The 24,980-nt window shown below is 36.1% G+C and overlaps 1 protein-coding gene across 1 annotated transcript; it reads right to left on the reverse strand.

The window, feature by feature from the left end:
• Nucleotides 1-23: 23 nt before the first annotated feature.
• Nucleotides 24-15,346, reverse strand: LOC115927719 (protein NLRC5-like). Its single transcript, XM_030993928.1, has 4 exons — nucleotides 15,283-15,346; nucleotides 11,555-11,860; nucleotides 694-2,282; nucleotides 24-134 (listed from the first exon to the last, which is right to left on the reverse strand). Exons 1-4 carry the CDS (start codon nucleotides 15,344-15,346, stop codon nucleotides 24-26), a joined length of 2,070 nt encoding a protein of 689 aa, XP_030849788.1.
• Between the last annotated feature and the right edge of the window lie 9,634 nt (nucleotides 15,347-24,980).

Consider the following 24,980-nt stretch of genomic DNA (forward strand, 5'->3'; position numbering starts at 1 on the left):
ATAGCTTTGTGACGGATGGAAGCTCAGGAGCAGATGGGGGGAAACTGAGAGAGGAGTCTGAGATGGTGAGAGCATGTAGCATCGAAAATGATTTGAGGCATGACCATAGTCCACTCGTCACGTCGGTAGTTAGACTAGATCCCTCAAACAGTACAATCCTCACCTGGTGTTAAGATAGAGAGAGAGAGAGTGAGTGAATTAAAGACAGATTATACAAATAAAATTAATAAGATCTTGCTTTTTGCGGTAACCAATAAAGAAATCAAGGCTGTGTAGCCTGACCTTATCTCAGAATAATATCCAGGAGGTAATGGGAGCTCTCTCCCCTACTCCTTAACATTAATAAGTAATATATTTATTTTCTTCCATGTTAAATATACAGCTCTTTTGTTTTATATAGGCTTCATGCTTATATTGACTGCCCCTTCGTCAAAAATGATTTTTTTTCTTTTGTTATGGAGTACCTTGATTGAGGCCGCAGTTGGGCAAACATAGAACAATAATGAATATGAATCATTATGATCATTATATCATGCAGTGTGGTTTATCAAGATGCGGTTAATTATGAATAAGAATAAATTGAAAACACCAATTAGCTCTTTGACTTATAGTTACAGCAGAGTAATGAAAACTTAAACAATCTTTATGAACTCATTATTATACACACATTTTGTCAACTGAAAATGTGCATACCTGACGTTTAAGTTGCTTTGGAAGATTTTGCATCCCAACGACGGTGTAGACAGTCGGTGACTTTAGAAAAATACTCTGTGCAGTTACACATCTTTGAACCAACGAAGACACATTTCCTTCAGTACCCCTGGTCTCCGATGAGCAGTTAAGGAGAATGCGATAGCGCTCGCTCTCATTCAAAAAGCTGTTTGTAAGGAGCACCTCCATTATTCGTACAAAGATGTTGTTGTCTGTGCCAGCAGCGAATCGGATGAGATTCTCGTAGTCACCAATGTTTTCTTTGATCTTGCGCAGTACTATGTCTAACTTAGAAATCTTCAAACGTAACTGAAAGTTATTTGTTTGATCAGCGAGATATTTCCCAGCCGAGTGTTCTTGTGCGAGTTTGTGATAAAACTCAATGGTAGTGGACGTGGTCATGTGAGATCGTGGGAGCCATGTCGTTGCAATAGTTGTCTTGAATACTATCCCAAGTTCACAGGCTTTATCAAGGATTGCGGGAATTTTACGGAAATCATGTGACGTGAAGACCAGTTTTTTAGCATCGTCAAGCAGACCAGTAAGGGCAACTTCGCCTAATTGAGAAACGATTGTCCTTAACTGTTTGGGCGTAATTTTCATTATTGACTTTTGGCGTGCGTTTGCATGGTGCACCAGAAAGACGTTAACGCTGTCCAGCAATTCTGTTTGAGTTGTAGTATCAATGTTCAGTAGGCCCTCACTCCATAAGTGACAGATCATGAGACAAAATAGAGGCGTTTCAACAAGTTCATTAATAAGTGGTTGGTCATCAAGGTAAACCTTCAGACCACGCCCACTACCAGGACTCAAAGTCAAGGCAAAGAACTTGTCGATGTACTCTCGTGAGCTCTCTTGCGAGAAGCCTTCGATCCACAGTTTTGTGTATACTCTTGAAAGTTCCGCTTGGTCGAAGAAGTTCTCTAGGTGAGGGCGTGTTGTTACAAGAACTCTACACTCTGGAAATTCCTCCCAGCGGATGACACTGACAATGTTGCTCCCTAGGCTTCGGTTTGAAGAAGAAATACCGGCATACTCATCTAGCCCGTCTAGTATGATGTGACAGATTCCCTGATTCTTTCTGATGAAACTCTCCAGACCCTCTGGTGTGAGATCATGAACATCACTCAAAAGCTGCGATTTGATGGCTTCTCCGATCGATGTCAGCTGATTTGTGTTACTGAATTTCAAAACAAACAGAAGTGGCAGAAGTTCTAATGCTGACCCTTTTTCTCTGTTAACCCAGTCGTAAGCCATCTTAGCAACAGCCGTGGTCTTCCCTCGTCCAGCTGGGGCCGAAACGAGGATTCGAGCTGGCAGTCTTCCGTTTACTTTCGTTGAAAATATTCCAGCAACAGAACCCTTGAGTATTTCCTTCTTTTTCGTGTCCTTTCCATGAGCGTCCTTCTTCACCACTGTGACAACCGTGTGCAAATCTTTGAACTCGACATAATCACTTCGATCCCAAGGTTTTATTTGAACTTTGCACAGTTGATTTCGGTACTTGTTCTCCAACTTTTCGCGACATCGCAGAACAGTCAAGGATTCCGAGATCTTCTCACTGTAAATATCTGAAACGATACAAGCAAACAAGACATATTTCTTATCACTTTCCCACAATCTCAGCTCTTTCCCACTCCGACCCAATTGGTTTCGGTGAGTAATTGTTTCTTGTTAAAAAAAAATTAAGTTTCATTGTCCCTACCTATTTCCTCTTCCCCGTGAGACAAAAAAGCTAAATAAAATAGACAAACGGACAAACAATAAGAGCTTGTTTTAGTTTCTAAAAATCGCAACTACTGTGTGTACATTATGAGGTAAGAGCTTGTCCAAATTGGCCAAATCGGTAATGCTATAATGCTGTATAATGATTGACAACTCTTCCATTTGATCCGACACACGGACAAAATGTCAATTTGTTGAAATGTGTTACTTAGGATATTCCCTTTTTTTAAAGGAGATATATTTAAATGCTATTCTTAATACATTGCGAGTATTGCCACTAGGGAGAAGGTGAGGTTGTAGGACATTTACCCCCTGAAAAAAAACCTCCGAAAAATTACCTCCAAGGACACCCCCCCCCCCCCCCAAAGACAATTACCCCCGGAAAATTACCCCCTTAAAACAACCGCCCCCTCCCCCAGGAAAATTACCCACTACGATAATCAACCCAAATGTGTGTATGTGTGTTTGTGGGTTTGTAAGACGTATGAAGTGGGGATAATCAAATAGTATACATAACTTCCTTTTTTTTTAACTCTCTTTTTTGCTAATTTTGGTAAAAGTTAACCGAGAGGAGCCTACTACCCATTGCCTGCAAGAGTTTCAAGACATCCACATTTTCATAGTAAGACGCCACATTTTCGAGCGCTACTTTGTGTATCATCTGAGTTTTTAAAATTCTGATAAATGAACAGCGCCTAGTAAAAGCTCTTACATAAAAATAGGAGGCTAAGCCATGTTATTCTTTGACAAAATGTAATTGTATTCATTTTTCTGGCCGCCAGATAAATGAATGAATTTAGATAGATAGATAGATAAATGGTATTTATTGATTCATTACCATGTATCACAGTAAAAAGTAACTGAATTGCACATGAGTAAATTGTTGGAAAAAAGCAAGTATACATTTCAAGATGTCACACTACAATCTACATAATTATGCACATCAACGATTTACCCTTAGTACTAAAAAAGTGTAAAATAAATATGTATGCTGATGACACTATTTTATATTATGCTAGTAATGACTTTTCTGAACTGGAAAACAAAGTAAACGAAGATTTAGTAAATGTGAAAAAATGGCTTGATGTCAATAAGTTAAGTTTAAATATAAATAAAACAGAATACATTGTACTAGGAACAAACAATCGTCTTAAACTAGCACGTAATACAAATTTGAATATTAACATAGATGGAACCCCTCTGAAAAGAGTTACTACATGCAAGCATTTGGGAGTGATTGTGGATGAAACTTTATCATGGACAGACCATATTACATCTGTACAAAAGAAATGTAGTAGTGGATTGTATATGTTAAAATCAATACGTAATATTGTTGGTAAAGATACATTGAAATTAGTATATAATGCATTGATTTTATCCCACCTCTCCTATTGTGATGTAATATGGGGAAACTGTGGAAAGTGCCTTCAAAATGATCTCCAGAAACTTCAAAATCGGGCAGCTCGAATAATAAATGATACCCCTTGGGATTCATCGGGAAGCTACAACCTTAATAAACTTGGATGGGATACGCTTGAACAGAAAAGGAAGGAAAATATCGCTTTAATGACTTTCAATATACTTAATAAAAAAGCCCCTTCTTATTTAATTGATAAATTTTCGTTCAGAGACAGACCACATAATACGAGAAGTGGCAATCTATGTATTAAGACAATCCAGCCTAAAACGGATAGTACCAAACGCACATTTGTGTACAGAGGCGCTTGCCTATGGAACTCACTACCACACGAAGTGCAAGCTGCACAAACCAAGTACAGTTTTACAACAGGTCTTAAAAGAATAACCAATTTATAATAATATACAATATACTATGCTCAAATATGTCTATGAACTTTCGAATGTTTCCTTTTTATTTTTGATGTATCCATGTTTGTGTTGTTTGAATTTATATTGTTGTGTATGCATCTACTCGGGTATTTTTAAATTTCCATATGATGTAATAATTATAGTTTCATTTCATTTTATCCGAAAATGATCAAATAATATAGTTTTATCTGCTGTGCATGTTATTCTAATTCACTTTTAAGTGTTCCTTTACTGACTTGAATAAAATAAAATTGTAATCATATCCTTATTTGTAATAATGCAGTATCTTGACCAGCCACATTTGATTTTATTTTTTTAATATATCATTTCTGGCAGTTTATATGCACTAGTAACAATTTGTATTACCTATTTTAATGTGAAGTATATTTACAGTACTCTTGTTTGGACACTCATGCTTATTGTTATCCACATACATATACTTTTTCGGCAGTACTATTCTATCGTTAAATTGTTAGATATTTATCTTGATTATTTATTGTTTGTTTTAAATATGTCATTGATGTACCATTATCATTTTTATGTTAATTCGATGTATTTACATTGTGTCACACGGCCCCAATAGAAATCAGTCTTGTAACTGTTTGGGCTTTTTTAACCGTGTATAAATAAAGATATCAATTCAATTCAATTCAATTCAATAATTATGAAGAGCGTGTATATACTATATACCATTAATCTTATACAATATTTCAATTTAAAAATTTGAGTTAAAAAGAAAGAGAGATGGGAAAGCAGGAGAGAGAGAAAGAAAGAGAGAAAGAGAGAGAGAGAGAGAAAGAGAGAGAGAGAGAGAGGGGAGAAGGGGGACAGATGGACAGAGAGGGAAAACAATTATGTACATGTTGATAAAATACAAAGATACATTGCAAGACAAATATGAATATTATAAGGTGAACATTAGAGATATTAAAATATAAATATAGATATGCATCGCATTCTTCATGTCATAAAAAATACATTGACTAACTTGGTAAAAAAAATCAGACCTCAAATTTATGAATTAATTATATACTAAGGAATATGAAATTGTAATTTGTTTCAGAGTATATTAAATACAATCATAACAAACTTTTGTTATACAAACGGATCAAATCTGGGATTGGGCTATTCTACATACGTTTAGTTTTGCACCTGGATTCAGGGATCTTGTTAGTTCTTCGCAAAGTTCTATTGTGTGCTCTTTGGGGTATAAATTGTTTGAACTGGTCTGTGCATGAAAGAGTTTTTTAAGAAGGTAACACATAAGTCATTTCGACGACTTTTCAATGTTTGTAATTTCGATTTAGTAAGAGCGTTTGCGTAACTATGATAATCCTTTCCAAAGGTAATCCTCAATGCACGTTTTTGTAATCTTTCTATGCGTTGTTTTTGTGCACTAGTGAGACCTCCGCTCCAAAAAAAAATAGTAATCAGATCTTCATGTGAAAGACCGAACTTCCCCAAGGAACGGAGCATATATAGTTTCGCATTCGCTCTTTTTTCAATATCTCTGACATGGGCTTCCCACTTCAAGTCGTTTTGTATCGTGACACCAAGTAATTTCACCTGTGAAACAGTTGAAAGAACACAATTTTCGAGAATAATGGAAGACTGATTGACTGGTACTCTTGAAAAACAAATGTCCATTTTAATACACTTTGTAGGATTCAATTGCATTTTATTAATATCAGCCCACAAAGATAGACATTCTACAGCTTCTTGCATGTTTGAAATTTGGTTTGTTTTACGACACTCAACTAGGGTTAGATCATCGACATATTTAAACATATGTATACTTTCAGAAGATTTGAAATCATTTATCATCACAAGAAAAATTAGGGGCCCAAGTTTAGTACCCTGGGGCACACCTGCATTTATTTGACACCATTCTGAGAGATCGCTGTGATAGCGAACTCTTTGTTTACGTTCAGAAAGAAAATCAGTTATCCAGTAAACTACCGCTGGTCGTACACCGATTTCAGTTGACTTTATGATGGCAACTGTATGATCTATTCTATCAAACGCTTTTTGAAAATCTGTGAGAAGTATCTTCGATGACGTTTTTGGTACCTCAGCATTTAAAAAAACATAATGAAGAATATTAATCAAACAGTGTGAGGTCGATAAACATTTCTGGTTTCCAAACTGACAGGGGTCAATATGTTGGGCAATGTCCTGATACATCCACTTTGCGATGAAACCTTCAATGACTTTAGCAAAGTGATCTGTTAATGATATAGGTCTGAGTTTGTCAATACGTGCAGGATTCACCTTTGGGATCGGTACTACAATAGCACATTTCCAGAAGGCCGGAACTTTTCCTTGACTAAAAGAAGCATTAATTATATAGGTTAAAGGTCCCGAGAGTTCAACAGAAAAAAGACGGATTAGGCGTGCTGAAATAGTATCTGGGCCATTCGCCGTCGAGCATTTGATTTTAGAAAGAACTTTATTAACCTGCCAAGGATAAACCTCGGGTAAACTTCTAAAAGGTAAGTATTCAGGTAAAGCTGCTAAATTTAGTGGTTGTAAATCAGAAGAGACAGATATGAGATGTTCGTTTATCGCATTCGCAATTTTATCTCTCTCACTTATATCAACACCATCAACTGGGATATTGAGTGATTGACGATTTCCCTTTGTGAGGATGCGTATTTCTTGATACCATCGTGAAGGATTACTTTTCTTAAGTTTCTGAATACGTGACCTGTAATATTTAACTTTTGCTTTCTGAATTGATGAATTTACTTTGTTTCTTAAACGTTTCCACAAAATTCCCTTACCCTGATGAAATGCAATTTGTCTCTCATGAATCAGAGATTTAATTTCACCTGTCATCCAGGGCTTATCTCTAAAGTGCAATAATACCTTACGAACTGGAAAATAAATGTTAATTGCATTATTTAAAGTACTATAAAAAGAACCACATCGAACATTTACATCAACATCTTGAGTCACTTCTGGCCAATCATAAAAATATATCCACTGTCCAAGCGCCCTTATTGCACTATCTGTCATGGGTCTGTTGAATACATAACGAGTAGTATTTTGTAATTTAGGTTTGATTTTAAGAGGAAACCACATAATTGAATTGTGGTCAGACATTCCAATAGGAGAACAAATCTGTGGTTTATCATAAAACTGATGAATATTAGTGATAATCTTATCTAAAATGTGAGCCCCTCTAGTAAGGCAATCAACGACTTGACGAAATGATTGGGTTAAAAGCACCGGATCAATATTCATTCGATTAAAATCTCCCAATATTACAAAACCTGCATCCGTATGATTAGACAAAATAACATCAATAGTTGTTTCCAAATGATCTATGAGTTCTGTCTCAAGTTCAACATCAGGCTGAGGGTAATATACGACTGCACAGTAAATGCAGGAGATGGATCTTGGAAGACGAGGAGGGTGTATCTTCACCCAAGTCACTTCAAGGTTTATAGAGACTTGGACATCGGCTGGAGAAGGATTAAAAAGTTCTCCCACGTAGATAGCTACTCCACCGCCTATACGATTAGTACGTAATTTAGTGCAGAGATAATAACCTGATATAGAGAAGTTATCGAGTGGGCAGTCATTCCTAAACCAGGTCTCGGTAATAGCTGCAATGTCTACATGAAGATACGAGATGACAGCCGATAGCTCATCAAACTTATTGCATGCTGATCTGACATTGCTTAAAAGAAAAGAAGGCAAATCGCACCCAGCCTGAGGGGCGACTGGGACAGAAGTCAAGCATCTTCGGCGAGGGAACCTAGGGTATTTCTTAGGGAGCTTGGTATGGGCCGTAGGTAGAATAATCGGAATGGGATGCTCGAAATGTTTCAATTTTCGAACACCAGCTCTGCAGCCGCGATGGGTTTTAAACTCTTTTCCAATTTCGAGCTCGGATAGTGTTTTCCATGTCTGGACTGGTAGTCGTAAGCTTTTCCCACAAGAATTTGAGTTAATATTAACCAATTCACCTCGCGTATATTTATATCGTTTATTTGTATTGCATGATGTCAACTCGAACGGACCTGGGTTAGATTCCACGTCACCGCAACAAATGATAGGTAAAGTGAAAGTTGCACTTGCATTAGCGTTATACTTAATTGGTGTTTTGTGATATCCGCTACGATGAAACTGTTTATGAGCTCGGCTAGGAGCACGAACGGGAACAAACGCAGTTTCATGTTTAGAGTAACTCGAATGTCCACGGAGGCCGATAATTATACATAGGGCAATGTAGAAAAGAACGTATACTTTGTAAGTATCCATCAGTGCGTATCAAGACTATTCATTGTATGTAGATAAATGAAACACCACGGATAGGCAAATCAGTCACACACGAACGACGTTCACACATCCATGCAGTATAGTACATATGTGTAACAGCCCAGTGTAAAATGGCTTTACTTGCATGTACTGTGTACACATCCGTTGAATCAGAATTTAGAAAAACAGTTTCCAGTATCTAATATATAAATACATCACCTCAAAAATGGCATGCAGTGTCACAAGTACATAAGATGACAGTTGATCAACAATAAAACAGCATACACTCAGATTATCAGTGGTAAAACACGGTAAAATTCAGAGCAAAAACAGAGACGGCTGCCTGCTAGGCGCACGTATGCATGCATTTTGTGAAAGAAAGAGAATCTTTATAAAAAAAAACACCTCAAATTCCAATATTCCCATTGTCATAGTTAAAAATAGTTAAAGATAAATATCCTCAGTTGGCACGTTTTACCTGTATGTGTGTTTGTGTATGTGTGTGTGTGTGCGTGTGTGTGTGCGTGTGTTTGTGTATCTTGTATCTGGGGTGTGTGTGTGTATGTGTGTGGGGTGGGGGTGGTCTGTCCTTCAGGTTGATTTTCCGGGGGTGATTATCAAGGGGGTAATTGTCCAGAAACGAGAAGGTGCTTATGGGAATAACATGAATATTGTGTTCTATATTTTGATAGGACAAACGGAAAGGTTGTCATTGACTACGTCACAATTCACTGAAAAAATTGCCAATTTAATCTTCAAATATATATATATTTTATATATAGTGATGACATGATTCAAGCATTCAAAACTTTCTTGATTTTGGTCTGATTTTTTCAAAAGTTTTGCCATTTATTCTGTGTAATTTTTTTCCCTTTCACACAAATGAACTATTACAAAGGTTGAAATGTTCTCAATCGGAAAAATCGTTTCAATGATGGAAAGTGGGCTCCTGGTCTCCTGGGATGACCCCGTACTTAGGGATGACGCAAGAGGGATGGGGAGGGTTTATTGGAGTATTACACCCCCACTCATAATGTTTTGGGGCAAATGTGCAACCTATTTCGGAAAAAAAGTGTAGGAGAAAAGGACGAAAGAGGGGGAAATGAAGAGAAAGAGAAGACAAAGGAAATAAGATAAAGAAAAAAGGATAGCTTAAGATGCTAAAAAAAGAAACGTAACGAAAAGGAGGAGGATAAAATGGATGGGAGGTGAGAGATTAAAAATATTTAAAAATAATAGATCTAGATAAAAGTATACATTCTCAGATTTTATTGAATAATAATTTACCAATGTATGTTTTGCGTGACTGCTAGAGCATGTGTATGCTACTATGCTTATCAACTAGGGGACCTACACCCTTAAGTAATAAATGACAGTAATGAGGATTAATGCCCCACAAAAGGGCACTAATATAGCACATCGACACGGTTTTGATCCTGGGGCCTCACAGTTAAGAGGCCATTGCTTTGTCACTGAACCATGACTGTATGCAGCGGGGGCTAGGTTAGGGGGCAGTTTCCATAAATTAAAAAAAAAAGGAAATGCAATTAAATTTTCAATAATTTATTGCCTTTTACCCCGGTTCCCAACATAAACAAATTATCTGTGTGTCCATGCCTTGAGCCATAATGCATGGCCGTCTAGAGGAATCGGTAATGTTACTGTGATGTATAGTACATCTTTCCCATTTTTTCTAACACACGAATGACTAAAATTTCAATTTGTCGAAATGTCTTACTCAGGAAGATTGTTAATTTTTAAAAGGACATATAATATATATGCTATCCATAGTATATTTTGAATAGTACCCCAAGGTAGATAGTGCTTATGAGAAAAACAGAAATTAATGTTGTTATTTGTTTCACGACAAACGGGAGAGTTGTCGTTATCTCCGCCACAATCCACTGACCAAATGGCCAACGTGAGCTTCGCAAATATATGTATATAGTGATGACATAATTCAAAGATTCAAAATGTTCTTGTTGTTGGAAAAGGAAAATTAATATCAAATATCTTTTGGATTGGATTGGATTGGATTGGTTCAAATTACAATTTTCGCTTTTCATATTCTCATATTTTATTCTGCTTCCACACAAGTTAACTCATTACAAAAGGGTTAAATGCCCTTAGTCGGGAAGTATTTCTTCAAATTGATATGAAAATTTGAGAAATGTTAAGATCCTTGAACTTCATTTGACTACCATATATATTCAAAAGTGTATTGCTTTGTACAAAATACAATTTAAAAGTATTTTGTTTTTATTGAAGCCGGGTGCCTTTTTCCCTAACTGTTTACAATTTGAAATTCTGAATATTTATTAGTTTTACGTGTTCTTGATAGAAAGATAAAAGGATAAGCAAATATTAGTACACGTTCGACACGGCTTTTCCAGGAGTCAAATTATGATCAGATGAACACAGTAAATAGCATCAATACATCATCTGCCCGCCCTAACGTGCTGCAAGAGACTCCTCTAAATAGAGGTGACGGAAAGACAGAGGATGAAGCAACTTGAAATGAACCGATCCTGTCCTTTAACAACCTCATAAATTTCGTATTAAAAAATTATGCGCAACTTTGGTAGCTTCTGAATAAAATTCATTACATATTTGACCTTGACTCATATAAAATGGTAAATGGTAACTACCGCGGATGATTCAGCAGCAGGCTTTTCAAAAAGTATTGTCAAAATCCTCATGTACCACGTTTTGACTGAGGCAATGAATGTGGGTCAAAAGTTAGATACCATAAGACATGAATAAGTTAGTAGACCGAAGAAGCGCATTGAATATGGTCTGACCTACATTTGATATATCAGCCCAAACTTGGTACAAGGTGATTTTGACAACACTTGTTAAAGATTCTGGTGCTCGGTTACCCGTGGGAGAGGATCTTTGGACAGAAACAAGTTACTTTACATCATAAATTAGATTTCATTGAAATGTTCTAAGTTCATGTTCTCAAAACAATGTACATGTACATGCATAAGCAGTGATCGTATTCATCTGGCACGTATAGACCCACCTTGAATACTTGGTGTCCCCTTGAGATATGTATCAGCAAGCGTGACCAGCTCAGCGTCAATGAGAGCTTGTTTCAGTTTGAGATGCTGGTCGCAAGGCACCACAGTCTGTCTCCAGTCAAACAGCATGTCACGTGTTCCCTTACAAGTCACCCGTCCTTCTATCCTATTGGTTTCTGTGTATCTATTGATGTCTGCGACCCTGAATCCGAGTGTTCGTCCTAAGGCCTCCATCTGCTCACCTGTCTCGATGTCTTCAGCCAGCTTGGAGAGAAGATCATCGGCAATACCTTTATGAGCCGCCATATCTTTGGGGAAAATAAACAAAAGTAAAGATTTTGAAGCCTAAAATGAACATAGCTTCTTTATAGTGGAACAGTAAATCAATGTTGCATACCAGCAGGTCTGCAGTCATCATGGTATTGTGGCAATTTTCTTTCTCAGTGTGTGTGCGGGGGGTAAGGCTTCAAAATGTTAAGAGTTTCTTTTTTGTGCTTTATGCTATGGTCACATTACCCAAAAGTAGCCTGCTCGGCGGCCGAGCGGCGAGTTTTTAACCAATTCTGCCCGGCGGCCGCCCAGGCACCGCTCGTTTTTAGGGCATCGCTCGGTCGCCGCTGAAGTTTTTGCGCGGCGTTAAAATTTGGGCGGCGCCTGCCCACTTTTCACACTATATTTTTTCTCTGCATTCCTTTAAGAATTAAAGAAAATGAAAACTGTTCAATGAGATGCCCGAATATACTACAGTTAATAATAAGGATAGTTATCTAATAATAATAATAATAATAATAATAATAATAATAATAATAATAATGACATTTTTACCAAAGAAAGTCTAATGAGTATACCTATCATATTTTCTTTTTGATTTTCATTTTTAAATTGTATATTACTTGTATTTTTATTTTTTTGTGTGTTGGTAATTTGTTTAAACAATTATTTGTAACTAGTATCAATAATATTCTCTGTTATGTTGTCTTCGTTTGCACACGTACATGCTGAAGGCAGGTTTCTTATCATCGTTCCGAAATCATTTTGAATTGATATGTGAATGTCAAATTGGCGAATTCGTTATTCGAAATGGACATTAAAATTATAATTAATATTCCTTTCTCTTCGAAAAAACGTAGGAACTATGCTAAAGGTATCTTCTAGTTGTCATGTTTTTCTATAAGCCCCCTTCCACTTCAACGGAAAAGAATCACTGTTGTAATGCAATCATACCTGAGCTACTTTTCAATGGAGTTGCCTCTTCTTCATGTGGGTCCTGCTGCTTTTGGAGATATTCACCTACAGGAAATGTATACATAGTAATTTCTGTTGTTATTTATGCATCCATGGAGCGAGAGGATAGAAAATCTACATAATCTACATAATATGATTTTTTCAATTTTTTGAAAAATTAAGAACTAGTATAATGCCACAGTAATGAGGAGATACACTATCGATATAAAGTGAACAGAGAAAACCGTTCTCGACTAGGACTTGTGCTAACTTTTGGTTTTCATTTAGCAACAACTTAACATTTTGTAGAAATATGTTTTATGTAAGCATTAATTAAGCTTTTGCAGTTATTCATTGTTGTGTACATTATGTACAGTTTGTATTAGATTGTTTTACTCTGCATACTTTGTTTAATGATGTACATACATTCTGTTATTTAAACATATTTGTGGCTTACACCCAGTAAATAAGATCGATTGATCGAAATGTATTGGAAAACAAGTCAGAACAAATCTTGGAACCTGACTTGTGACTTGTTTTTCAAATACAGATCGATCAATCGATCTTATTCAATGGGTGTATAAAGCCACAAATATTTTTAAATAATTGAAATTTCTCCAAGGAAGCAGTACATTAATAAAATACATTTTGTTGTTGTTAATAAACTTCAAACTTAAAATAAAACAAAAATTCTGATTTTTTTCCCCAATTTTGTACTTGTTTGTTTATTGTAAGAATGCCTTGAAAAATCTATATAATGATATAAATTAATGGCGTCAAGGGGGGTAAATATCCATAACTTGATGAAATATAATCGGACTTGGTAACGATTGAACGGAACAGAACAATGCCAACAGGATGACCCTTTGTTTTGTGAGAAACTAATTACAAATATTGTATTTCTAAGTGAGACACGTTTATCGTACAGTAAATACATCTCATATTATATAAAAAGGATATAAATTATTCAATCTGTCGGTCAAACGAACCTAGCAGAATGTATGGAGGATTAGGAGTCCTTGTTAATGGGGCTTTCACATATACACAATCCGGGGCCCGTACGGCGAAAAAAAAAGTTCCTACGGGCGCCGGGACAGTTTTTAAGCCGTACGAGCGCCGTGGTGCTGAGTTGGCTGCTCCCAATTCTCCCGGCCTTTTTATCTGACCGTTGGGCCGTAGAAAGCCTGTAAAGGGCCCGTAGGGCACCTTACGGATCCCAAGCGGGCTCCGGACGGTGCCCGGACGGGCCCCTCACGATTTTGGGGGTCAATTGTCATGAAAAATCTCTACGGGCGCCTTGTGGTGCTCAAGGGTTCCGTACGTGTACCCTACCTCAAGAGCCCCGGGTGATATGCACAACAACAGGCGTCTGCCGTCCGGGGGCCATTTAAAATGAATATTGCCCGTGCGGGCCCCTCACGGCGGCATCTCTAAATATACAACTCAGTTTTAAATACAGGAGGTGCGGATACCAGAGGACACATACAGAGTAAGTCAGAAAAAATGTCCCACTCTTTAAAAGCTCCCGGAAGGTACCCTGCCGTGGCCCGGCCGGGGTCCTCAAGGCGCCCGGCCAGCCGGGTGTCGTGCGGTGCACTGAACTACAGAGTGCGTCAGAAAAAAATGTCCCTTTTTTAAAAGTTGTATTGTTTGAAGTATGATTATTTGATCATGGGTTTCAAGATATATCTTGAAAGAGTTATCCTCCCAGTACATTTAGGTACCATTTTCCTTTGAATCTCTGCATGCATGAATGAACATAAGACAATCTGTATAAGACTGCCAGATCTCACTTGCGCCAAGTTGCTAGGTGAGGAATAAAATAATGTTTTGAACAAAGATAGCCAGTTTTTTTCAATTATCAAATTAGCCAGACAGACATGCAGACAACTCCAATTCCATTCCCTACAAAGCCCACCCAAACTGTTACTTTTTGTCGGGGATTCTTCTTATCGTACGTAAAGTTGAGTGGCCGCTGTCCTCTTGGTGCGTATTGGCGGATGTTGTGCTTCATAATGATGATGGTGATGATAATGATGATGATGATGATGAAGATTAAGATGATGACAATGATGATGATGATGACATGATTTTTGTAGTGAATGTGTACAAAAGGGATTTCTTTTTTTAGGGTTATGCCACTTAAACATTCAGCGATCGTGATAAAAATCAATGCTCAATCAGAAAAGGGGTAATTATACAAAAATAGTCACCGTGTGTGTTGTTTGTGCGTGTGTGTGTATGTGTGTGTGTGTGGGGGTGTGCGTGCGCGTGCGCGTGTGTGACTGTCTTTGTGCAATGCACTGTTTTATTTCTCACCCAGTAACTTGGCGCAAGTTGTAAATATTGTCTGATATTCAGTGATGCATGCAGAGATTGAAATGAAAATGGTACCTAAATGTACTGGGAGGATAACTCTATTAAGATATATTATGAAACCCATGATTAAATAATCATACTTCAAACAATACAACTTTTAAAAAATGAGACATTTTTTCTGACTCACTCTGTAGTTCAGTGCACTGCACGACACCCGGCTGGGCCACGACAGGGCACCTTCCGGGAGCCATCGTTACACCTGCTCATCGGACGGAGCCCGTAAGGTTACCGGTCGGCACTCGGACGGCACCCTTACGGGCGCCTTGCATTTCACTTGACCAATTTTTTTAAATTGATATGAAGATCCAAACTACGACTGATAAGGAAACTATGTAAATATCTGAGAAAAAAACACCGTCGAATACAATATTACGGCTAAAAGTTACATGTGAACAAAAACTCCTTCGGAGAATAACACGTACATACAGTCACAGAGTTTAAAAAATATATGTTTGTAAATTAATCTTCCTAAATAACAGAGACTCTTCATCTTTTTTTAGACTTATGGACAGAATGAAAGAAAAAGACAAAGATAATGCGTCCATAAATATACTAGTATATACTATTATAATCGCTTCAAAAAGATGATGAACAAAGGTTACAAACTTAACTTTGAGACTAAAAAGACCCAAAACACACAACCGTTGAAACACAAACACCTAATTCCACTATCGCAGTCAAAGAAGTCTTATATGCGATTAAACTCTCAAAATAAGGAAATCGGGCGGTATTGATAATTTCTTAAATGATATGATTATATCCTCAGGGAATGTCATCGTTAAAACATATGTCGATATATCTAAAGCTATGTGAAAAACGGGAATATACCCAGATATTTAAAATTTAAAATTTCATGAAACCAATATTCAAAGAAAGAGACAGTAAGGACCCCTAAAATTATAAAGGGATAGTCTTGGCAAGCTCCCGTGCAAAACTTTTTTCTAGAATACTCTACAATACACCTAAACATACATTGAAGAAAAGAACAGAATAACCGCTAATCAGATAGGCTTTAGAAAAAGTTGCAGGACTACTGATCATATATTCACTCTGAGAACACTGGTAGAATCTATAGAAATAATAAATATGTATACGTGTGCTTTGGATCTCAGCAAAGCGTTTGATTATGTGAACAAAAACGCTCTTCTCTTAAAAAAACAAACAAACAATATAACCGATCCATTCCATTATCATCGAAAATATTTATGAAGATGTACGATTTGCTGTTAAACTGCAAAACAAAATAATTCAATATTTCCCCACTTCGATAGGCGTAAACAAATGTTGTGTATTATTAAAAAGCAATCACTTTTTTTCTATCTAAATGATATTAGTTTCATTTGGAAATAATTTTCCCCCAGTAACAGTACGTTTAGGAGAAGAACATAAATTATGTTATATTCATATCACCTGTAGATAGTATCCTAAAAGGAGTGTGTACTTCAAACAGCATTAAACAACTTAAATGAATATTCTGTGAAGTGGAATTTATAAATTACTACGAGAAAGACTAAGACAAAGATTTTTAGTAAGGCAGGAAGAATGTTTAATAGAAAATAATTTACATTTGATAACACCCGAAAAGAAACAACGAACTAATACAAATATTTAGGAATTATCATCAAACCATTAAGCACGTTTACACGCGCAATAAAAACCTTAGCAACAAAGCCTTAAAGGTACTATGTCCCATTTGTAGGCCAAACAAATGAAAAGGTGAAATTCTAACGGCATTTGAAAGATAATACTAATTTAGAAATTACCTAAAAAAAAGGGGGGGGGGCTTGAACATGTCTTTAAGTGGGAAAATAACGACAACTGTTGTCGAATGGACTTAAGAGCTATAGACCCAGTAAGTAATAGTCTGATTTTCAGAACATTGTACCGAATGGTCGTACATTTTATGCTGCGCAAAGATTCAATCAGTTTAATTTTGGCCATTACAAGAAGTGGGATATTGATGTAGACAAATGCTCATGTACCCTTTAGAGCTCATGTTTATGTATGTTATTACCAAAGAAGAAAAAAGCCAGTCAGTCACTCAATATACAGCCTTTTCACACACAGCTAAAATTCATCGTATCTAGAGATAATTGGTATAAACGTGTTTAACTCAACAGTTTTAAACATGTTTATAGAAAATATTCCTAGTGTGAACGTCGTTTATACGATGTACGGATAGATAGGAAGTCGCGATTCATACGCCCCTAAAAGCAGGCTGCATATACGAAGTTCGTATCTAGAGAGCTTGACATCTTGTGTGTGAAAGGCTATTCGTGTTTAAACGTGTTTAAACTGGATGGAGCGTGAGCTTTGTTTGATATGAAATGACCTTCAATGCGCAATGAGACTACTGCGCATTTTAAGAGCAGTAGTTAATCACGAAACGATTAACGATCGCACCGAAATGTCTGTGTGTGAATGATGTCATATGTACAGATGATTAGTTTTAAGCCCTTTAAAATAATCATGTTTATAGAATTTTAGCTGTGTGTGAAAAGGCTGAGTGTCCAGTGGCGGATACAGGGGGGCGGGGCCGGGGGAAAAAATGTGTATTTTTACATTTGTTAACGTTAATTTTACCTCTTTTTTTGGAGATGCCCCCACCCCCCCCTGGTGCTCAAGGGGGGGGGGTGCAAATTCTTAAATTGCCTAAAGACTAGATATCCATAACACCATATAAAACCAATCCTACTTTATAATTTTGAAAATGGGGGCTTGAATGCTTGATCAAAAATACGAAAAAAGAGAAAAATGCTACAAAACATTCCTACGCCTATCCCTGCAATTGATTGTTATAAAGCTCTCATTGTACCAACAGACCAGCAATGAATAGCGCCATCCTAGCGGAAACCGAACGATTCTCCCTCGCACTAACAGCATGAATCAATATTGTTTGCTGCTGGCATCAGATGATTAAATCCTCCAAACAAAATTAGTAAAACAATCTTACGTTGAGGGCAAATCCATTAACATCAAATATTGCATACACATGAAATCCTTGTTATTACTCATTTGTTGGCAAAATCATAATACACGATATGTTAGTAGATTAAAGATAGCTATTTTAAAGCCTGTAAAGACAGTCCATCCAAATGAAATAATATTGAATACTCTACCAAATTTGAAACATAAAATCCTAAAAAGAAATTACAAATTGGAAAACTATGTAGTACTCGATATTGACGAAGAAAGTCAGAATAAGCAATAGTAACCGCATGATCGAGGGAGGTTGGTACTAACAAATTACACTAATATATAAGATATGCCCCCTTTTAAAACTGATATAGATAATGAAATACACTTCCTAACAAAATGTGGAAACTTAAAAGATCCGAGATTAAAAAAATACTCTAAACTTTACAATATACTATAGGACTTTCAAAACCTAAACGACGATTAGAAATTTAAACTAATGATGTCCAATAGCGGAACCGACATACACGCAATAATATAAGCGAAATGTACGACAAACTAATAGACCTAATGAAAAACAATAAATTTACATACAAATACACATAACACCCCCCCCCCCGTAATAAAGAAATATATATATATATATATATAAAGTTCACGTCTTGTGTGCCTAACCTCGTATTTTCTTACCTTTGCTCATTTACAACCCTGTTTATCTTTATACTATTTGGACTTTGCGATGTCAGGTCTATTATAAGATAGAGATTAGACCATAAATGAGATAAGTAAATCACTGAATGCTTTATCGTTGCTGTTAGTTTTTCCCCTGTGTATTCATATGGAATATTAATTGTTACCATATTGATAATCTCGTCGACATTTAGAATTGTAAAAGGCATTATTTAGTGTCACCCCCATGCCCACTGTCTCCCACGTGGTTGGATTTGAGAAAAGGGTAATATCGTTGGGAGGGGTTAGTTCACATGAATACAATATAAATTGTTTTACTAACATGTTTTTATTTTGTTTTAATTGCTTGGATACGATATGAAACAAAAATACACTCATTTGACCGAGTCGTCAATATCACATCGAAAAATACCGGGAGTTACATTAAGATCCTCTTAATCGATTTTACGTGACGCGCTTCGGACCAATCACAACTTGTATCTATAAGAGCTATCTAATATACTCTACTGTGCTGTGATGAAAAATCGCAACAGCGCTACTTTACGGATACAACATAATAAACTACTGAAAATGTTCTTTAAAAACAAATCGGTCTTCGACAAAGCTTTGAAGACGGCAACAGATGAGGATTTACTTTGATTGATAAAGTATATCCTTTGGCAAGATATTAACCTGCATTTGCTACTCTCCACCCAGGTGATAGGTACCCGGTAGGATGCGACCGTCATTGTTGGTCAAACAGTTTTTGAGCGTCATGTAACGCCTGGCTCCCCGGGGAGTGGAGATTGTGCACACATTGTGTGCGGGCAAGCACTGAATTCAATGACCGGGGTAATAGTATATTTGTAAAGCGCTTAGAGAGACATTTGTATTAAGCGTTACATACAAATTAAATATTATTATTATTATTATTTATGAGTATTGATGTGATCAAAATATAATAATTCACACAAATTGAGTTGAGGGGTGATGTACTTTTATCTATATGATTATGTATTTCCAACTGTCGTTTACATGGTGTCTGCTTTTGCGGTCATATACAAAAAAGCCTTATCTAGATTCAAAGAATTGTAGTCGTTTGTGTAGTATAAAAGTACCCTATTTCTACCACCAAGACGATAGAAGCCAAGCAAGCATAATGCCATTAATTTCAAAAGTACAAACTGTGCCCCTTTTAGAATATAATAGTCTTTGTTTGCAACGCTATCAAATATTCTTTCTATACATCAGTAACTTTAATATAAGAATTATATTTTTTTCAAACTCGAGGCATCTGCATTTACATTACCAAGAGGCATAACTATTATACTTGCTATTATAACGTGTTTTCATCACCCCTCAACTCCCCTGAAACAGGTCAAGTTTTTGTTTCGAATTTCCCCAAATATTGCTAGCTACGCACACTTGCATTTAAGATAGTCATATCTCATTAAGTATTGATTTTTTTTAAAGGTAAATTAAAAAGAAAAAAGTTTTAAAGCCCAAGTCCAATCCAAAAATAATTTACTTTCAAAAGAACCAGAAAAATCAGACAAACCAATCAAAACAAGTTTGAGCAAAATCGGATAACTAATAAGAAAGATATGAATTTTTAATGACATGAAAAACTTTGAAAATCACTACAAAAATTGGCAACTCACTCACAAGTCTGTGACGTATGGTCCTCACTATCCACTAATTATTTTCTTAATATTGATAATATAAATGTCCTATTTTCACCCTAAGAATCTTATTTCTTCACACCAGCATCCAAGTTAGATCGTGAGTAATATGTTTTTGTGCGGATGGACAAATAAAGAGTAATTTTTGTCCAGTTAAATCATGACAAATTGAATTTTGATAAACTATTCATATAAAAAATCAATCATTATGAAATACAATCTTCAGAAAATAGTATAAATTCTTCAAAATTCATTTGAAAAAATGGGAAATGTCATGCACGCAATATGATACATATCATATAACCTAGGCAAAGGCATGGGAAAATCAAGTTTTCTGGGATAAGAAGGGAAATTAATGGGATTACACTATATAAAGCAATTGATAAGTTGTGAGGACATGACGTCACACCATCTTGGCAATTTGTGTTGTGATTATCATCGTTCCATAGTTTTACATACTTTTTCAAAAATTCATAACTTTCTCATTATAGTTATCCGATTTTGCTCAAAATTTTTTTGATCGGTTTGTCTGGATTTTCTGCTTTTATTAAAAGTATTTTTTTTTTTTGGAGTGGACTTGCCCTTTAAGTTTAACTAACAGGAACAAGAACGCAGGGGTTGTCCGAGGGGGGATGTGCCCCCCTCAGAAAATGAAGATTTGTTTTTGAATTTGATGCACAATAACTCGATTTGGTGTTTACTTTTTGCCAAATTAAAAATAAAACAGTCTTAAAGGTACTATGTCCCATTTGCAGGCCCCAAAAATAAAGAGGTTAAATTCCAACTGCATTTGAAAGTAAATACTAATCTAGAACTTCCCTACAAAAAAAAGGGGTGGGGGCTTGAAAATGTCTGTAAGTGGGAAAATAACGAATATTAGTTTTCGATTTGGCTTAAGAGCCAGAAAGTAATAGTCTGATTTTCAGACCATTGTACCTAATGGTCGTACGTTTTATGCTGTGCAAAGATTCAATCAGTTTCATTTTGGTCATTACATGAAGTGGGTTATTGATGTAGACATATGCTCGTGTACCCGTTACAGCTCGTGTTATGTATGTCATAACCAAAGAAGGAAAAATCCAGTTGGAACTCAATAGTGTCTGACAGTGAAATCTAGCGAGTAAACGGGTTTCCTTGCATAATTTGAATATTAGGACACTGCTAATGCTTACATTGCAGAGATAGGACATACATGACATATTCATAATTCCTGGAAAGTTCTACATAATTTGATGTTGGCTGCAAAAGGGACATAGTATCTTTAAGTTCAACGAACAAGAACAAGAACGCAGAGGGGGGGGGGGGGGTGTCACCATATTTTTCAGAAGGGTTCGTTTCCATTGAACAATCAGCCATAAGGTTTAGGAAATACATGTACAAGGGAATAATTTGATATTTTTCTTCAGTTGGCGAAAGGTTTTTCATCGTAAACCATTGTTTGAACTTCCGTTATAGAATGTAATAATGAAGCGTCTATTAATAAAATCTGATCGCCTGATTTGCCTTGCTTTTTCTCTATCTTTATTTGCTCACCCTCTCCCCCGCCCTCAATTACGTCATAATTTTTACATTTTATAGTTTTCTTTCTCCTGGACCTCCTCCTTCTCGTCCCCTTCTTTTTCGTTTCTTCTCCTTCGTTTAGTTTCATTTTTCTCGTTCTCCTTTTCCTCTTTTTCCTTCCCTTCCTCTTCCCTTTTTTTTTAAATGATAGGAGGCGGCTCTACCCCCTGCCCCCCCCCCTCCCTGTGGCGCCGCCCCTGATCTGGCTCGAGTTATACCTGGTTATTTGGCATGGATAATTAACATTTCAACAAATAACCTGTTTACATGATCTAAATATTTCTTTTTCATCCTAATTTTTAATGTTTTCTGACTATTTTCAATATATATTTGTTGTCGATCATAGTCTTGTTGCTTGTTAATTAGTACGACTATGACATGCAGTACATTACTCTTTCATGACTCAGGATAAATTTGTTTTACAGTTGATTGCACTCGGTTAATTCTATTATTCAGATGATTTAGCAGAAAGATAAAAGTGAACATTCTCACGATTAACGATGTTGTATGATATTTGTTCTTATTTGTTCATCTTCATTTCAATGCTGTTTGAATAATTTGATGGCAATAAACGACAAAGTGGTACTATTTTTATGTAGCGTTACATGACAGTCACATGGATTTGTTTCCCTTCTCTAGCTTCCTGCTTACCACACAGTATGTGTTGTGTCTGTGTATACCGCGATCACAGAGAACACAATCACTTATTTTGCTAAAATATAATGTTGTCTTCCATTTTTTTAATTTGTATCCTCTTCTTCTTCTTCTTCTTTCTAATAGTTGGTAGTAGTAACAACAGCACTGTCATAATTATCATCAATATTTTGTGTTATAGTTGTTGTTGATAGTATGGTTATTATTGCAATTATTATTATTATTATCTTTATTAATACAATCATTATTACTATTCGAATATCTATATAATATTTTTCTTCATTATCATTAGTAGTATTATTAATATTATTATTGTTGTTATAATAATAACAATAATAACGATGACCATGATAATAATACAAAGAATCATAATTGTTAGTTATTATTATTGCTTTGTATTATTATCATTATTTGCAATATTATTGTTATCATTATATTTGTTATAATCATTATTGTTATTATCATTTGTATTATACTCTATTCTATCTAATTGTTTGACTTCTGGAAACAAATGATTTTTTCTTTCCTCTAAAATATGATAATGTATATTATACTCACGTCATGTGCATAATCTATATAGGCCTGTAAGTGCAGGTCAATGGCGTCATCCACCGCCTTTAGTCGTCTTTAGTTGAGTTGTTTCGATGCATAGTAATTAAGGGTTATTTCATTTTAAACTGCTGGTGAACACGTTTAACGATATAGTCCTGTACGTGTAGTGCTCACATTTGTGTATACTGCGATAGTGGCGAAACTTTAAATACGAATCTTTTGAATAACAATTCCAGCCGAATTCTTGACTGTCCGGCTCTGATTACATTGACCTTACCTAATTTGCAAAATCCGATAAAACTTGCTTGAGTTGGGAAAGTAGGAAAGTTCTCAAATGTCGACTCCCCCCTTCATATATACGGCACGACAAGAGCGTACGAAGAAGTAATAACACACACCGTCAGGAGTTCCAGGTGAACGCGATCAAATTGTGTACGAACAAATAAAAAATAAAGAATGCCTCGCATGATCGCACGCATAGTTAAATATTGATACGTATTTGTGATGGGTTTCATTACTGCAAGTGGGGTCTTTCAATTGTATTTTGTTATTAGTTTAAAAAAAAAATGATTTCGATCCATCCAGCCACAAAGAGGGAGGTAGAGAGAGAGAGAGAGAGAGAACACGAGAGAATAAGTTAGTGGGGGGGGGGGGGTTGAGGAGAGAGATAGGAATTGGATTAGTGATCAAGAGCAACATTTTTAATGCCAAAGTACGCGTGCTCTTCAGATTCTAAGCAGTGATGTTTGAAACACAGTCATGTGGCCAGTCATGTGATATTTTCAAAAAGTATTTCTTTCCTATCAACCTGATCTCTTATCAAGAACCGCATGGAGCTACAATAGCTCCGGTGATATTTGCTCCGACGACATTTGCTCCGCCCCCAAAGTGCCCCGTGAAATACAAATGCTTCGCCGACAATATTATTTTATATTTTTCAGTCCCAGATAATGTACACGAAGAAATCATTACATGTTAGGGGAAGTAAAAGCTTATCTTGCAATCATTTTATTTTAGAGCAGTTTGACACATTTATCATACGTTTCCTGTTTGAGCTGTAATTGCAGTAACAATTATCTTTATATTTGTTCAACCTAATTCTTCTTCAAACTGTATAGCCCTAATTTCCATGATCCTTACCTCATTTTCTACTGGGTTTATCTTCTTCTTATCTAAATCCCATTCAAATTTCCATTGGAGTTTTGGTCATTCAAATACATTTCGAAATAAACAGTTTCAAAGCATTGTGAAATTAGATTAGGTGTACATAAACAAGATTTAGGGATTATCGAATCGAAAAATGTTCACACGAAAGTCCCCCTCATGTACCTGCGCTGCATGCATAAACAAGTAGTAGTATATGGGACCAAACTCAATTTATTATGGTATGAATGTTCAGCCCAAACACTTCAGCTATTTCTTGCCATTACTAATATAAATTATAAAGGCCTTTGACGAGCAACCCCTTTCGGGGAACCTTTTAAAAAGTTATAACATTCTTCCTAACTGGGAAGGAAACAAAATGCGAAAACAGACACAAAAATACTTTTCCCAGAACTTAAGTTCACCAGTTTTTGGATATGCATGCAAGTACAAAGTAAACCTATTTATGCGTCGTTCCTAATTGTTTTAAAAACTAGGCAACACACACAAAGAACACACATCCAAGATATTGATCATAGAATTTAAAACAAAAAAATCGAAAAACAAGAGGATTGAGCACTATAGTTATTAACATGTCAAAGAATCTATGCTGATGTTGTAAAATAGGTAAAAAGGGATTGAAACCATT

Source organism: Strongylocentrotus purpuratus, unplaced genomic scaffold (assembly GCF_000002235.5).
Source record: "Strongylocentrotus purpuratus isolate Spur 01 unplaced genomic scaffold, Spur_5.0 spur5_scaffold_20, whole genome shotgun sequence".
NCBI lineage: Eukaryota > Metazoa > Echinodermata > Echinoidea > Camarodonta > Strongylocentrotidae > Strongylocentrotus > Strongylocentrotus purpuratus.

What these genes read in the sequence shown, in the direction of transcription:
- LOC115927719 (XM_030993928.1), bottom strand. Translation starts at nt 15,346, where the DNA reads ATGGCTCCCGGAAGGTGCCCTGTCGTGGCCCAGCCGGGTGTCGTGCAG. An exon ending in GGGGACACCAAGTATTCAAG is followed by an intron (nt 2,283 to 11,554) that starts GTGGGTCTATAC and finishes GTATCGTTTCAG; the next exon opens with ATATTTACAGTGAGAAGATC. An exon ending in CAAAGCAACTTAAACGTCAG is followed by an intron (nt 135 to 693) that starts GTATGCACATTT and finishes TGAGGGATCTAG; the next exon opens with TCTAACTACCGACGTGACGA.